This window comes from Rhinoraja longicauda, chromosome 7, assembly GCF_053455715.1.
Source record: "Rhinoraja longicauda isolate Sanriku21f chromosome 7, sRhiLon1.1, whole genome shotgun sequence".
NCBI classification, from domain to species: Eukaryota; Metazoa; Chordata; class Chondrichthyes; order Rajiformes; family Arhynchobatidae; genus Rhinoraja; species Rhinoraja longicauda.
In genome coordinates this window covers 61,618,581-61,636,499 of record NC_135959.1, presented here as the reverse complement: position 1 = coordinate 61,636,499, position 17,919 = coordinate 61,618,581, and the positions used below count along the sequence as shown (strand labels likewise).

The following is a 17,919-nucleotide window of genomic DNA, read 5'->3' as shown; positions in this document are numbered from 1 at the left end:
TCCTGCACATTATTGGGTAGTTTTTTCAGATTTTATCTAGTTCAGTTAGGGCAAAAAAAAAGACATCGCAAATTGGATTAGTAAATATGCAGATGATACTAAGATAGGTGGAGTAGTTGAGCAAATTGGATTAGTAAATATGCAGATGATACTAAGATAGGTGGAGTAGTTGATAGTGAGGTAGATTTTCAAAGTCTACAGAGAGACTTGGGCCTTTTGGAAGGGTGGGCTGAAAGATGGCAGATGGAGTTTAATGCTGATAAGTGTGAGGTGCTGCATTTTGGCAGGACAAATCAAAATAGGACGTACAGGGTAAATGGTAGGGAATTGAGGAATGCAGTGGAACAGAGGGATCTGGGAATAACTGTGCATTGTTCCCTGAAGGTGGAATCTCATGTGGATAGGGTGGTGAAGAAGGCGTTTGGTATGCTTGCCTTTATAAATCAGAGCATCGAGTATAGAAGTTGGGATGTAATGTTGAAATTGTACAGGGCATTGGTGAGGCCAAATCTGGAGTATGGTGTGCAGTTCTGGTCGCCAAATTATAGGAAGGATATCGACAAAATGGAGAGGGTACAGAGGAGATTTACTAGAATGTTGCCTGGGTTTCAGCACTTAGGCTACAGAGAGAGGTTGAACAGGTTGGGTCTTTATTCTTTGGAGCGTAGAAGGTTGAGGGGGGACTTGATAGAGGTTTTTAAAATTTTGAGAGGGACGGACAGAGTTGACGTGGGTAGGCTTTTCCCTTTGAGAGTGGGGAAGATTCCAACAAGGGGACATAGCTTCAGAATTGAGGGACAAAGGTTTAGGGGTAACATGAGGGGGAACTTCTTTACTCAGAGGGTTGTGGCTGTATGGAATGGGCTTCCGGTGGAAGTGGTGGAGGCTGGCTCGATTTTATTATTTAAGAGTAAATTGGATAGGTATATGGATAGGAGGGGATTGGAGGGTTATGGTCTGAGTGCAGGTAGATGAGACTAGGTCAGGGAGAATGGTCGGCGTGGACTGGTAGGGCCGGACAGGCCTGTTTCCATGCTGTAGTTGTTATATGTTTGTTATATGTTATATCCTCCAAACCACTGGAGTAACTCAGCAGTTACTTTAGCAATTATTTAAGGCATCCCGTTGATAACTTAATCCAAAAGTGTACAGAGAGCCTGAGGATAAAGTTATGATTTCGGGAGAAAAAACAGCAGACTGTGAAGGATAACCATAGATAACCATAGTTACATAATGGCACAAAATCTTCTTTTAAAGTTAAATTTTAGTTATTTACAACGTGATTCAATACCTCTTTGATGCATGATCATTCATACTGCAAATGCTGGAATGGTTGTCTGCCTTCAAAAGAGAATAATCTCATCTTGTTTGCAAAGGAATTTACATAATAGACAGAAATTCAGCAGTAGAAATTGACACTTAAGAGCTTGAACACGTTTATTTTAATGAGTTTCAATTCCCAAATTGTTTACGATGTGCAGTATGATAGATGACCAGATTGGCATTTATTTCCATAAATCTTGTTTAACTGACTTTTGAATGTGTTGAGCTCACTTATAACGATTTTGATAGCTTTTAAGATTTCAAACTGGAATAATAATGAAACATTCTTCACGCTCTTACGACTGAAAATATCCAATTACCTAGAAGTATTATTTGTAGACGCAAGAGACTGAAGATGCTGGAGTCCTGAACAAAAGGTGCTGGAGGAGCTCCGTTGGTCAGGCAGCATCTGGGGAGGGAACGGATGGGTAATGTTTCCAGAGCCTTTTTCAGACTGATGGAGTCGGAGGAAGAAAGCTGGAAAAGGGAGGTGGGTGCAAAGCAAACCCTGGCAAGTGGATAGGTAGATACAAGTGAAGAGTGTTTGATTAGCAGGTGAGTGGAGTAAGTGACAAAGGCTAGAGATGAAAAGAAGACAAAAGGGTGTCAGATAAGGATAGGAGAGGGGAGATAAAATGTAAAGTGAGAGGGAATAGGATGTGGCTAGAACAAGGGGAGGGAGGAAGGTTTCAAGGAGCCCAGATGGAAGATCAGGTGACCCCTCTCTATGTCAGTGCAGAATGTCACAGACAGGTTGGAATGGAATGGAGAATTAAAGTGGTATCAACAGGTAGCTCAGTGTCAAGGCAGGTGCCCTACAATGCGGTAACTCCACCTACATTTGGTTACTTCAATGAAGAGGCCACCACGTTACGAGTGGCAAATGCAGTGCACTACATTGGAAGAAGATGTCCACATTGAGTCATGTTATATAATTGTTCTGTAACCTTGTAAATGTGGACGCCTCAGTTACTCGTCTGGCTGCATTATATTAGTGATGCAGTGCTCTGTTTCATCTTTTCAGGCACTGAGTTTCAGATGTCCACCATTCTTTTGTGTAAAAGATTTTATATTTTCCCCACCAGCTCCTCACTACTCCAGTTAATAAATTATTGACCTCCTGTTATTGAGCAGATGAGTACAGAATAATAAACCTGCAAGATTTTATATTTTGAAGTGTACCAGAAAAGAGATGAAAACTTCTCTCCCTCTAAAGTTTGATCTTAAATGATTTAAGGCTATTCTGTAAACAAGTGAGAATAGCCAGCAGTTATTGATCTATGTTTTTTTCGGTGGTGCTTGCTAATATTATATAGAGCCTCAGTGGGACCACATCTGGTATATTGTGTGTAATTTTGGTTACTTTGCCTGTTAAAGTAGATATAGAGGAGGAGGAGTGAAGGTTCATCAGACTGGTTCCTGAGGTGGCAGATCTGTCATACGAGGACAGATTGAGCAGAATAAGCCTCTATTCTCTCGAGTTTAGAAGTACAAAAAGTGACCTAAATAAAGCGCTCAGTGCAAAGTGTCCTTGACAAGATAGATGTGGGTAGAGTCTTCTTTGGACAAAGAAGATTAGAACCAGCAGACTGGTTCTTAAAATGAGGAATGGGACATTTAGCACTGAGCATTGAAGTGAAGATAGTAAATCTTTGGCATGCTCTACCTTGGGGACCTCTGGAGGTTTGTTCATTGATTTTATTGGAAACAGGGATAGATAGATTTTTGGATATTAGGGGAATTGAGGGATATTTGGTCAAAGCAGGAAAACAGCATTGCAGCTGAAAATCAGCCATGATCCCATTGAATGGAGGAGCATGCTTGAGAGGTCAGATTATCTATTCCTGTTCCGATTATACCAAAAAAAGGAACTTAATGCATATCAGTGAAAGTGAGAGTTCAGCTGTACACCCCTGTGGAAAAGTACTATTTATTGGTATAACAATGGAAAAAATAAACATAGAAATTGCAAGGAGTGAAGGGAAAAAGCTATATTTGTAGAAAAATCAAAATGAAAATTCAAACAACTATAGATAATAGAAACTCCCTGGGCAGTTCATTCAGAGCAAAAGAGAAAGGTAGGAATTGAAGCACAGCTTCTAAAACACAGGCTGAACTTTCTCCTTGTGACATCGGGGAATAATTTGTTGTTCTCTTATACTCAAGAGATGAGGGTGATTGATGCGAGATCTTCAGAGATATCCATGTGGGCAAAGTATTTTTCTACCTTTTGCATTTCAAATGAATGCTGTTGGGCCAGTTTGGTTGCAGATAAAATTTGAATTCATTTGAAGTCATTATCATAGGAGCCATGGAGGGATTTGTACACTGAGCTTTCACATTTTTTAGTAGGTTTTTCAGTTTGTTTGGTTCCATAATACATGTTTTTGCAAAGTAAAGTGAATCATGGATCCATAGCACTGGCGTTACTCAGAGACCTGGTTTTATGAAGAGCTTATCCTGATTTTATTGTTTTGTTCCCCAAATCCTTGAAATGAACCCACAGGCAAAATTTGCACACCGTTGTTTCAGAGAGAGGAATGTTCAGTGTTTCTTGTAAACTGGTGAGATTCAGACATGTTTTTCTGTATATTGATTACTGTTCGAGATATTATATTTGCTCAACTACAAGTCCCTGTTCAAATTTACATTGATAATGTTTCAACAAGGTTTACCTCCATTTCTTTAAATCCATATTGTTCTAGAATAGCTTTTCATGCCAACCAGGGGTTAATTTTTGTTTCCAAGTTATTGTGAGTTCTGAACATATCTTAACTGAATAAAATTTCTGCAAGAAAATCCATAAAATTATTGAGCCAAATCTAACATTTTATGGGGCATTTTCCAAATTCCTGTTGTGCTTGGTGATTGGAACTGATGTTTCAAGGAGCTAAATAATTGAGAGTTTCCATTGTGGAAATTATGAATTGGATTGTTGCTGTTGTGCTGATAATGAATTTCTTCATTTGGTAGACCACAGCGGACAAATAAGAAGGGAGGACAAAATTGCCCGCATGCGGTTACGTGCTGTAGAGGCATTTTGAGCTAGACTGGTGCAGATGCATGTGCAAAGTTGGATGAGACTTGGATGAAAAAGTTTATTAGCGTTAGGTTTCCTGTTCATGACATTGTACATGTGGATAGAGAATAGGACTAATACAACGTTCTGTGATGTAGCAGCTCCAAGGTGCTGGCTGCTGTATTTTTCAATTCTGTTGAGCTCCAGTTGTAATTATTTCCTGTAATCTGGCAACAGAGCTCAATTGGTATACATACATAATAGGAACAAACCCTTCGGTCCACCATGTCTGCACCATGATGCTAATTAAACACATCCCCTCTGCCTACATATGTTCTATCTCCCCCTATTCATTGGCTCTTCATGTGTTTCTCTAAATGCCTTTTAAATGTCGCTATTGTAACCTTAGGGATTGTAACATCTAGTCCTACTAATCAATCTGCTTCTACCACTTCACCTGGTGTTCCAGGAACTTACCATTCTGCATGATTAAAAACTTGCCTGGTAAATCTCCTTGAAACTTGCTAAATCACACTTTATACCAACACCCTCTAATATGTGACATTTCCATCCTGGAATCAAGACTCTGAATATATACTCTACCTATATCTCATGATTTTATGTCCTTCCATCGGGTTTCCCTCAGCCTCCGGCACTCGAGAACAAAAGTTTGTTCAAATTCAGCTAATTCACTGCATCCAGGCAACATCCTCTCTGCACCCTCTCCAAAGTTTCCAGGTCCTTCCTAAAGTGTGAGTAGAACTACACGGAATACTCCAAATGTGGCATTTGGAAAGAAAGAGGTTGATTTGGGATAGTCAGCATGGTTTTGTGTATGGGAGAACAACTTTGTTTTTTTGAAGACTTAATTAAGAGGTTGATGAGGGTCAGGGCTGTAGATGTAATTCAAATGGACAAGGCCTTTGCTAAGATTCTGCATGATAGGCTGTCTTGGCTGATTATGTCACATGGGATTCAAGGAGAGCTAGCTGACAGGATACAGAATGGGCTTCATGGTCGGAAGCAGGGTGGTTGTGGAAGGTTGATTCTCAGACTGGAGGGCTGTGACTGGTGATGTGTCTCACCAGTTGGTGCTGGCTCATTGTTGTTTGTCATCTACATCAATGATTTGGATGATAATGTACAAGGCATGATTAGTAAGTTTGCAGATGACACTGAAATAGGCGGTATCATAGACAGCGAAGATGGTTATCAAGATTTACCACAGGATCTTGATCAGCTGGACAAGTGAGTCGAGGAATGTCAAATGGAATTTAATTCAAATAAGTATGAGCAGTTACATTTTGGGAAGTCAAACCAGGGCAGGACCTTCACTGTGAACGGTAGAGTGCCAGGGAGTATTGCAAAGCAGAAGGGTTTTGGGGTGCATGTACATAGCTCCCTGAACGTAGCATTATTGGGTCCCTTCATCAGTCGGCGAATTGAGTGGAGAAGCTGTGACGTTATGTTACAGTTGTATAGGATGTTGGTGAGGCTGCCCTTGGAGTATTGTGTTATGTTTTGAGTATCTGTTATAGGAAAGATACCATTAAGTTGCAAAGAGCGAAGTGAAGATTCGGGAGTATGTTGCTTGGATTTGCAGCCTGAGCTACATGAAGAGGTCAGGCAGGCTCAGAACTTGGAGCATAGGACACTGAGCGGTGATCCTAGAGGTGTATAAAATCATGCCGGACACAGATGGTATGAATGCATGTCATCTTTTTCCTAGGGTAATGGAATCAAGTACTCGAGAGCATAGGTTTAAGTGGAGAGGGGAAGGATTTCCCTGAGAGGCAACCTATTCACACAGGAGGCAAATAGAACTAGCGTAAATGGGGTTTCCTGGTTGGCATGGACGTTAGGTCTGTTTCTGTGCTATATGACCCTGTGACTCGATGACTTGTCTGGATTAAACATCATTTGCCATTTTACCACCCAGACTTACAACTGATCTACATTATGCTTTATCTTTTGTCAGCCTTCCCTTCCTCATTATCCACAACTCCTTCAATTTAGTGAATGAATGCCTTTTACATTTATTTTTGTTTATATCTAGCCAGATAATATTGGTATGTATTCACAGCAGCATTGTTAAAGATTATATTTGAATAATAATTAGATTTTGCAGCTGCTCAGTTATTTCAGAGCCTGCCATCATAGTGTGAGCATGAAGCAGTTACTTCATTGATTTATATTGTAACCTTAACTATGAGCTGCTTCTTATTAGAACATTAGGGAATTGTGTAATATCTCTATTATTAGAACTGGAACGATTTGTAAGAGCGTATTTCTAAAACTGCGCTCAGGATTGTGTTTTATTTTGCTCGGTCAGAAAGGTGGAGAATACATTGACTGTTGGATATCAAAAGTCCGATTTTTGCTGTGATTAAATTAAACTGAAACCTTTAATGTACATGTACTTGATGGAGTGAGAATTGCTTGAGTGAACAGGAACATAATTGGCTCAGAAAATGTCAGTGCCCATGCCATCATAGTTCTACAACAGCAATGACTTCTAGCCTTCACACTTGTGATGATAAATGTAGAAATCTAGGAAGCGCTGTAAAGGACACTTATTCACAGGCTGCAAAGCATACATCTTTTTTAGATGCACTTGACGATAAATTCATGAGTTTGTGCACAATTCTTGACAGAGATATCATGGAAATTATTTATTTTGAAATGTTAGACATTTTGGCCTCTCCCGCAATTCTATGTGATACTGATCTTTACTCCACCCATCAACCCCCCCTCTTCACCTGTATACCCGTCACTTGCCAGGCTTTGTCCTGCCTCCATCTCTTTTACAGCTTTCTCCCTCCTACTACACCAGTCTGTAGAAGGTTTCTGACCCAAAACGTCGCCTATCTATTCCCTCCAAAGATGCCACCTGACCCACTGAGTTAGTCCAGCACTTTGTGCTTTGCTCAAGGTTCCAATGTCTGCAGTTCCTTTTGTCCCCTGATCTTTATTTTGCTTTCTATAGAATAATTAATGTTAATTATAATCTGGATTTTATTTTGAATGAGCAAAACTTTCAATCTCATTGCCTTCTGTGCCTGCCTGATGACTTGTACCTTGCTGCCATCCTGCCATTACAGATGGTACTGGACCGGTACAGGGGTATAGGAAGTTCAGGAAGTTTAGTTTGTTATTGTCACGTGTACCGAGGTACAGCGAAAAGCTTTTTTGTTGTGTGCAATCCAGTCCTGATTCATACCTTCCTGTAGGGTCTCGGCCTGAAACGTCAGCCATTCTTTCTCTCCAGAGATGCTGCCTGTCCCAGTAAGTTACTCCAGCATTTTGTGATATTTATAGGGAGGGTTTGATCAGTCAAACCGCTCTGCTGGATGCTGACCTCTGCAGCTGTCTAATCACTGCACGAACAGCAGCTTCAAGTTTACAGTGGTCATCCCCTGACATTCCGGACTGGAGCGACCGCCTGCACAAAGCAGCAATTCAGTCACTCAAACGTTTGTTTTTCTTTTGCTTCGCCGACAATCTGGAAAGCCAAGAATAACTCCTGGTTTGGGAAGTGCGACATATTCCCGCTTGAGGAGCAGCTCCGGTATAAGTTACGATGCAAAAGAAAATCATCACGATCTCGCTCACTCACCAAAGCAATAAAACCAACAAAATCATCATAGTCTTGTACAAATTAACCATAAATATACCTAAAGCAGTATTTTCTTACCTCTACGAAGCAAAACTGGAAAATACGGGTGAAATGCAGGTCTGTATACATGCCGCAGATCAGCCGGCGAGAATGTTTAGCCCCTGCGACCTATGTCTGCTCAGTCGAAATACCGAACTCGCTTATTGGGCCTGTACATCAGACTCAGCTGTGTTTTGTAAATACATTTGCAAGCCAGGTTGTTTGATTCTGCAGAACCAAGAATGTGGGTCCAATATTGTGAGTGAAATTAAAAGTTTATATGTTCAATTTTTTTTTTTTTTGCAATTCAAGCAATAACCTTGATACTTTATTTTTTGTCCTTTGGGTCCTACCGAAGGTTAGCATCTCCGTTGGAAATAAAATAACTAATTATAAATGACTACATTTTGGGAGTTATGAAATGCCTGCGACTCTGTCCTTTGATGTGAATGCATTAGGGAGGAATATGTAAAGTTCCTGGATAATGAGAACTTCAAACTTAAGAATTAACAGTGTAAGAAAATCAACCGTGATAATGCAAAATTACCATTTTTATTGATCCTTCCACAGAGAGCAGTAACACTTGTCAGAATATTGGTCTGTTAGGGGTGAGAATAGTATAAGATGCACAATTATTTGTACCTGTCTTCGTGCCTATGTTTTAAAATTTGGGAATTTAATAAAAATCATCAATTTTTGAAATGTTTGCTTTCTTGCCTACTTGTATTAAAAGTAGATCTTAAACACAGTTAAGTAGATTGGATCAAATGCAACATCTATCGTTATTTTTAAAAGTGGCAAATTTGCTCCAAAGAAGCTGACTGCTAATTTTTCATTTCGCAAAACTTTCTGGAATTAGAAAATGTTTATATAGAACAACACGCTGTTGTCAAGCTGGAAAGGATGCAGAGAAGATTTACGAAGATGTTGCCAGGACTCGAGGGGCTGATCTTAAGGGAGAGTTTGAATGGGCTAGGACTCCATTCCTTGGAGCACAGGAGGATGAGTGGTGATCTTATAGAGTTGTACAAAATCATGAGAGGAATAGATCGGGCCAATGCACAGAGTTTCTTGCCTAGGGTAGGTGAATCGAGAACCAGAGAACATAGGTCATGATCATAAAGGGAATAGATAGGGTGAACACACAGAGTATTTTACCCAGCGCTGGGGAAGCAAGAACCAGAGGACTTAGGTCTGAGGTGAGAAGGGAAGGATTTGCTGAGGGGCAACTTTTTCCACAGAGGGTGGTGTATATTGGAACGAGCTGCCAAAGAAGGATGTTGAGCTAGGTACTATAACAACATTTAAAAGACATTTGGATAGGTACATGGATATGAAAGATTTAGAGGGATATGGGCCAAATGCAGGCAGTTGGGATTAGGGTAGATGGGGCATCTTGGTCGGCGTGGGCAAGTCGGGTCAAACTGGCTCTATCCATGCTCCATAACAATAAAATTAGTATAAATAGCATATATGTTAATTAGTCCAGCTACATCAGATGTAGATGTTTGTAAGAAATACAGGATGATTTGTAAACTATAACAAGTCAAACTAAACTCATAATGAATTTGAACTGGTAACGTGAAGTAAATCTAGTGATTTTTGTCTTGGTTTACATCACATACACATTCATTCACTGCCCTTCATTCACTATAATACAAGGTAACATATTGAATGCCCCAACTGTTTGTATCTCTATCACCGCATTTAGCAGATTATTTCTGAAAAATAGAGCACATAAAAAATCATGATGTGAATTTAATTTGCATTTTTATACTGTATATGCTAGCTCGAAGGGCCGGATGGCCTACTCCTGCACCTATTGTCTGTTGTCATATCCTAATGAGAACTTCTTTTGACTTTTCCTGAACAATAAGCTAGTGCTCGAAAAAAATAAATCCGTATTTACTCCTCCCAATTGATTGATTTATTCCCACAAAAGAAATAGGAATTTGAGAAGATAGACAAAAAGCTGGAATAACTCAGCGGGACAGGCAGCATCTCTGGAGAGAAGGAATGGGTGACGTTTCGTGTGTCGAGACCCTTCTTCGTCTCCGAAAGGGCACCCATTCCTTCTCTCCAGAGATGCTGCCTGTCCCTCTGAGTTACTCTAGCTTTTTGTGTCTATCTTCGGTTTAAACCAGCGTCTGTAGTTCATTCCTACACTAGGAATTTGAGAAACCTGGTTAAAGTTAATCTGTGAATCAAAATCAATGTAAGATCATATTTCTTTAACATTGCTTCAATAACTTGCAGCTGTAATTTAAATCATTTGCACAATCCCTGTGTGCTCTGGTTTTAGAATAAAGAGCAATGGGTATCGTGGACAAAAAATGCTGCATGTCATAAAGAACATAACCGAGAACAGTACAGCAAGAAACAGGCCCACAATGTCTGTGTCGAACATGATGCCAAGACACACCCTTATCTGTCTGCACGTAATCTATATCCCTCTGTTCCCTGCACATATATGTGCTTATCCTGAAGTCTCTTAAACGTTGGGATTGACTTTATTTGCCTGCTACAGTGGTCCCTAAAATATTAATTGCTTAACACTAACTGGTTGGTCAAATTGGGCTCTCCCAACATTAATGCTTACATCGTAAACCCTTGTCTTAGTGGACCATAGGGGGAAGGAATGGTGTCTGTTATTGTCTGCTATAACCGAGTATGGTATTATCATTGTATGTAGTAGAAACAAAGAGCTGCAGATGCTGGTCGATACACAAAAGGATGCAAAGTGCTGGGGTAACTCAGCAGGTCAGGCAGCTTCTTTGGAGAACATGGATAGGGACATTTCTGATCGCAACCCTTTGTCAGGCTGATTGAATCTGCTGAGTTACTCCAGTACTTTGTGTTGTTTCACCTTAACACTAGATGCCAATGCTGCCACTTCCTCCTGTCAGCCTTCACTTTGCCCGCTCCCCGCTCCACCGCTGCCTCTTCCTCCTTCTTCCATCTTTTTGCCCACTCCTCCGCTTCCTCCTCCACCACCTCCTCCTCCTTCTCCCCTGCAATCGGTGACATCTTCCCAGGTCGAGTATGTCGGTATCTCTGGGGGAGAAGGAGGAGGAGGCGGTGGTGGAGGAGGAGAGAGGCCGAGCGGACAAAGCAACAGCTTTGTCAACTTGGCCGAAAGTAAGCGCTGCCAGCTAGGGATTGCAATGTGAGCCGCAACAACAGCTGTGTCAGCTGGTGAAGAAGGGTCCGCTGGTGTACCTTACGAGTCGGGGATGGTGTCGTCATAACCAAACACCACTATAAAGGGGTCCATTAAAACAAGGGTTTACTGTATAAAATGTTTCAAACCTGGAATGCCTCAAAGTAATGAATTCATAGTTAAAAGTATTGCTACGTGTAGAAATAACTGCAGATGCTGGTTTAAATCAAAGGTAGACACAAAATGCTAAAGTAACTCAGCGGGTCAGGCAGCATCTCTGGAGAGAAGGAATGTGGGACGTTTCAGGTCGAAACTCTTCTACAGTATTGTTACTGCTGGTACAAAACGGTGGGTTGCCTAGGTGCACAAACTAGGAGGAATCATGATTTGATTCACTTCATGTGCTGCATTGCTTTAGCATGTTAACACCATTGCTACGTTACATTACTGGTGATATAAAGCTTGGTGGAGCTGAAGGCTGTGAGGAGGATGTACAATATCTTCAAGGGAGTAGAATCAGGAAAGGTGAGTGAATGGGGCAAGGTTGTGGCAGATGGATTATAATGTGGAAAATATGAGATAATTCACATCGGTGGAGAAAAAGGGCTAGTGTAAATATAAGAGATTAAAAGATGTTCGTGTTCAGTGGCCTTGTTCACGAATCACTAAGTTAATTTGTAGATTAAAGAAGCATTTAGGAAGGCAAATAGTATGAAGGCTTTTATTGCAACAAGATTTGAGTTCAAGAAATGCCCTGCTCTAATCTTTCGAGCCCTGGCGAGACTGTATATTGAACATTGTGCACTGTTCTGGTCTTCCTATCGATAGAAGCATTTGCTTGCAATAGAAAAGTGCAGCAAAGGGTTACCACATCGAATCCTTTGATGGTAGGCTTGCTGCCTGAGGAATGATTAAGCAGACCAGGCTCAGACTCATGAATTAAGCACGAGAACAGTTCTTATTGAGATGTACAGAATTCCTCAGGATGGAGTGGATGCAAAGTTAATGCTTCTCCTGAGTTGAAGTTGTCCAGAATGATGGTCACCATCTCAAAAATGAGTCATCAAAAAATCAGGAGAGGAGAATGTTTTTCACCCAGAGGGAAATTAATCTGAGTATTTTCAATTCCCCAGACTCTCCGCCTGGACAAGGGTCTCAACCCGATAAATCACCGATACCTTTTCTCCAGAGATGCTGTCTGACCTGCTGAGTTACTCCAGCTTTTTATGTCTATCTTCTGAGTATATTCAAGACTGAGATTGTTAAGTTTTTAGATAATAAGGAACTCAAAGGTGATGTGGTCAGTACAAGAAAATGACTGAGGAAATTTGACCAGCCATAATCTCATTGAATAGGGGAGAGGACACCTAGTCCTAATTTTGTTTCTTATCTTCTAATGTACATTTGGCCTTAATACCTGGGTAAGAACATGACATTGAACGCTCCTGCTGGTTGCAAAATAGGCCCCTCTGCTGGATATCGGTTGCAGTCTGACTCAGGCTTTGTCTGGCTAATTCGGCCTGCTATTTTCAATCTTTTATAGACACAAAATGCTGGAGTAACTCAGATGGTCAGACAGCATCTCTGGAGAAAAGGAATAGGTGACATTTCGGGTCGAGACCCTTCTTCAGACCCGAAAAGTCACCCATTCCTTTTCTCCAGAGATGCTGTCTGACCCTCTGAGTAACTCTAGCTTTTTATGTCTATCTTCCGTTTAAAGCAGCATCTGCAGTTCCTCCCGACACATTTTCAATCCTCTGGCGGGAACTGTTATCGAGACGTAGTGCTGGAATATGAAGTGGTGCCTGGTGCCTTTGAATCGAATGTCAGGGGAGGAGAGCAGTGAGGTTGTTAGTGAGATTCTTTTTGCCGTGCAAACTATGTCTAAAAACCTAAAAGCAACACATATTGCAGATGTTGGAAATCTGAAATGACAACAGGAAAATGCTGGTCGTACTCAGTTGAGGAATGTAGGGGAATTCTGTTGTAAAATCAATGTGTTAAATCTATTTACGACCTGCTGAGTATTGCTAGCATTTTCTGTTTCCACTTTAAGCACAAAGAATAAATATTTTCGGAAAGAAGAAAGGTTTTTTTTTGTGGCAAAATGATTCATTAGTTATTGGTTGTAGATGGGAGGAGGGTGGGGGGTGATGTTGAAGATATATTTTGCTCATCCAGAAACTTTAGTAAATTTGCTTCTTTGGTTAATTTTTTTGTTGTTGCAAAATTACAACAGCAAAACATCTAGGATCTGATTACATTCCAATAGCACCTCAACCCTGCTGTGCCATGCTGACATGTTCCTAATTCCTTCCTCTAGGCTCTACCAGCTGGTGAAACTCCTTTACTCCTTTGGGATCGTGGTGACTTACACAATCCAGTATTACGTGCCAGCGGAGATCATTCTTCCAGCTGTTTCCGCAAGGGTACATCAGAGATGGAAGCTACTTTGTGACCTTGCAGTCCGAACACTTCTTGTTTGCCTAACTTGTGAGTAGACTCAAAGCAACTCTGATCTTTGATGTTGTTTTCTAAAGAAAATTCCCATTTCCCTTGCAGTGGGATGAGCATGGTTCCAAACATTATTGCCAAATCTTTTTGTCAGAAACAGGTGGACTTCACATAGAATCCATTTCTAGCTAGTTTATTTTTTATTTCGAGGATGGTGTAATTGTTTGATTGAAAATGGTTAAGTCTGTGGAAGCCAGCCCAGCATTTTCCCTATAGCCTGAAATTGTAGGGTTTCTATGTAATATGCTCATAGGTTAGGAGGTAAAGGCTACACAGTAACAAACGTTAAGTGAAATAACTCCTTATAGATGAATTATTGTGGGAATTAAAATGTAGAAATTATTTATAAATCTAAGGTTATCTACACTTGGTGGTTTTGGAATTGAGACTACAGTTCAAGATTCAAGATATCTTTATTTGTCATCCAAAAAACAAGTTTTTTGGACGAAATTTCGTCACCCACAGTCCAACAATAAGAGCAATAAAATAAGCAAATTACACAACCCCAACCAACACAAAACCCCCCAAAAAGAAACATCCATCACAGTGAGTCTCCTCCAGTCCCCTCCTCACTGTGATGGAAGGCCAGAATGTCTTTTTCTCTTCCCCTGCCGTCTTCTCCTGCGGTCAGGCTGTTGTCGTTGCCATGTTCCAGGCTGCGCCGGACGGTGAAATGTCCGCAACGGGCCGACCCAAGCCCCGCTGTAAGTCGGGGCGGTCGGGGCTCCCGACATTGAAGCCCCCGTCGAGCAGAGAAAATTCCGTGGCCTATTTCAGGCCGCGCCGGACAGTTGAAATATCCGCGGCGGGCCGACCCAAGCCCCGCGATCGGGGGCGGGCGAACACGCTGCCGCTGCCGGAGCTCCCGATGTCGGCATCCACGCGGCCCGAGCCTAAGGCGAGTCGCAGCCGCTCCCGCAGCCTCCGAGAACGGCCGGCTCCGCTGATGGTGAGTCTGGTCCGCGGGCTCTGCGAACCAGAGCCCTGGAGGCCGCCAGCTCCAGGAGTTGGGCCGATGGTAGGCCGCAGCAGGAACGGAGACACGGCCCAGAACACAAAGGTCGGGTCTCCGTTCGGAAGGGACACATATTTACAATGTTACAGTTCCCCCCCTCCCCCCCACATACACACATAGTACACAAACACAAAAACACCACATCACAACTACAATTAAGACAACAAAAACAACAAAAACACAAAGACAAATGGACTGCAGGTAAGCCGCAGCTGCTAGGGCAGCGCCGCCACAGTCTGTTCTCTGTGGAAGAATTAAGTTCTGATTAAAAAATCCATTGTCCAAAGTTGTCCAGACTATGGTGACTGACAGCCAGCAATTACAATGTAGCCTTGGGATATGTTGGCATTTCAAGCATGTGAGTCAAAACATGGAGATCTGAGATATCCTGATAGTCAGATGCCAGCACTCCGGGCAATCAACTCACCACCAAGCCCGGTGGCAAACTTCAAGAGCGGAACCAGGTGCAGTTTTGACCAGCTCTCAGCTTTAAGCCTGAGGACACTGATGTAAGCTTGATAAATACATTCAATTGAGTCGGTTGACTGAACTCGTCGCACAATTATTCAATTTTTGTTGATATTATTAATTGTTAACTTTTTATATTGGTTATGTCTAACTTTATCTGTCTAAAACTTTTTAAAAAAACGATTTAACAAACGTTTTATAGCTTTGGCTACCAATGAGCTGTCTCTGGTAGTCAGAGTGTTTGAAGGTAAGGCCTCAGTACATGACATCTGAGGCCTATTCACCGCCAAGTACCTGTTGCATGGAGAATTATCTAAATAAACCTGCTGCGTTTCGAAGAAGTAAGTGTGTGTGCGTGCAGTCCTGTGTGGAGGCATGGAGGGGGAATGATGAATGGGTGAGAGGAAGGAATCTCAGAGTTAGTATGTGTCGATATTTATTTTGGTCTTTCACTGTTTTCTCTCTCTCCACTGATGTTGCCTGAATATTTCTGACATTTTCTGTTTTTGTATGCATTTAATAATAATAATAATAATACATTTTATTTATATAGCGCTTTTCATATACTCAAAGACGCTTTACAGAGATTTTGAGAACATAGGGAAATGAATAAATAGATAAATAAGTAAATAAATAAATGAACAGAGAAAGGAGACAGAAGGTGAGGTGACCTTCAGTGGTTGAAGGCAGTACTGAACAGGTCATTTACTGAACAGGTTCATTTAGCATGAACTCTGACAACCATAATTCTGTTAGATTTAAAATAAGTATGGAGAGGTTGGTGAATCTGTGGAATTCATTCCACAGACAGCTGTGGAGGGCATCTGGAGAATTAGACCATCTCGAATGGCCTAAATCTGTGTCCATAACTTATGGACTCTATAACTACTATAGATGCATACAATTACAAATTGATTTTAATGATGTTCACACCAGTTCTGGCTAAAAATTGATCTTCTTGGTTAAAATAATAGAGTGGAAAATGACGTAAATAAATTGTTTATTGTGAGGAATTAGATGTTGTAGGGGAAACTGAAACTTGGCCTCATCTGTTAAAGGATTTGAGTTAAATGTTATGGAACATTGAATGTATTTGGAAAAGATAAGAAAGAGGTTATGGCGATAAAGTGGTTAATGTTCAAAATATTTGCAGGTCATGCAGCATCTGAGAGAAAAAAAGGTTTTGGTTAATGATCTGAACTGGACTGAATTTATACCAGCAACTTTTCTTGTTCTTTTCTGCAAGTGAAATGCATTTTGTCAGCAACTTTCATATTTTCTGTTTTATTTACGAGTTGCCTTTTTGTTGAAATCAAAAGGCACTGCAAATTATCTGTTGATATACACTGAAATAATGGATGGTGTTGGATTCGTGTGTTGTACTATTTGTGATAAATGCTGTTTCAGGGCTACATGAAGGGTTTATTCTGTTTTGGATTCATTTTGATTTTTCCACAAGTATTTCAAGTAAAGAAACCAATGTAGTTGTGTATCATTGTTCTGCTCCAGATTTATAAGATGTTTAACAAATAATCTCCACTTGTGATTTAACATCTGGGGAATGAGTTGAAGTCAATTCCTTTTTTGTTGCACAACTGTAAATTCTTTATTCTTGAATTTTGCTTTTAGATCCAAGTTTAAGTGACCTCAGGGGCAACTTTAGACCAGAACACATATATTGTTATTTCAAGAATCAAGTGTCAAGAGTGTTTAATTGTCATATGTAGCAACAACAGAACAAGAAACTCTTACTTGCTGCAGCTTAACAGGCTTGTAAATCCAATGATATGTCATAATTTAATATATAATAATCAGAATATAATTATATTTTAGTTTTAGTTTTAAAGATGCAGGATAGAAACCGGCAATGTGGCCCACCAACTCCACGCCACTATTAATCATCCATTCAGACTTGTTTTATGTTATCCAACATTCACATCTACTCCCTACAAACTAGGAGCAATTTATAGTGGCCACTTAACCCCACATGTTTTTGGGATGTGGGACCGGGACACCCAGAGCAAACCCTTGTGGTCCCAAAGAGAATGTGCAAAGTCCACACGGACAATACCCTAGGTCAGGATCGAACCTGGGTCTCTGGTGCTGTTCGGCAGCAGCTCTACCAGCTGTGCTACTTTGTTGCTCTTAATACCCAAAGTTAATAACCATAATACTTGATCGCCATAATAGTGCAAAAAATTAAGTTCATAGAGCAACGAAAGACACAGTCCATAGAAGATCATATTTGTTGTGATTAGTACTGTGTACTGTTCAAGAGCCTGATGGTCGCAAGGAAGGAGCTAGTCTTGAACTTGGTGGTTACAGTTTTCAGGCTCCTGTATCTTCATCTTGATAGTATTAGCAAAATCTGAGCATGGCCAGGGTGTTGTGGGTCTTTGATGATATTGGCAGAAACTGGAGCACCCAGAGGAAACTCAGAGGGAGAATGTGTAAAATCCACACAGACAGTACCCGAGGTCAGGGCCGAACTTGGGTATTTAGCATTCTGAGACAGTAGCTTTATCAATTGTGCCACTGCTCCACCCCTCTGAGTTCTCTGAGTTTCGTGATGTTTGGAGTGAATGATGGTGTTGAACGCTGAACTGTAGTCAATCAATAACAGTGTGACATATGTGATCGTATTGCCCAAATGGTTTAGTGCAGAGTGGAGAGTCAGCAATATTGCATCCCCTGTTGATCTCTTGTGGCAGTAGGCATACTATAGTGGATCCAGGTCATACTAAGACAGAACCATTGCCATTTCC

At 41.0% G+C, this 17,919-nt stretch overlaps 1 protein-coding gene across 1 annotated transcript in view; it reads left to right on the top strand.

Moving 5' to 3' along the window:
* slc36a4 (solute carrier family 36 member 4) overlaps window positions 1-17,919 on the top strand; it is a 236,323-nt gene that overhangs the window by 84,014 nt on the left and 134,390 nt on the right. Inside the window, exon 10 of the mRNA XM_078402705.1 lies at window positions 13,481-13,650. Within this exon, the coding sequence (XP_078258831.1) occupies window positions 13,481-13,650 (170 nt within the window). The remainder of the gene's footprint in view (window positions 1-13,480; window positions 13,651-17,919) is intronic.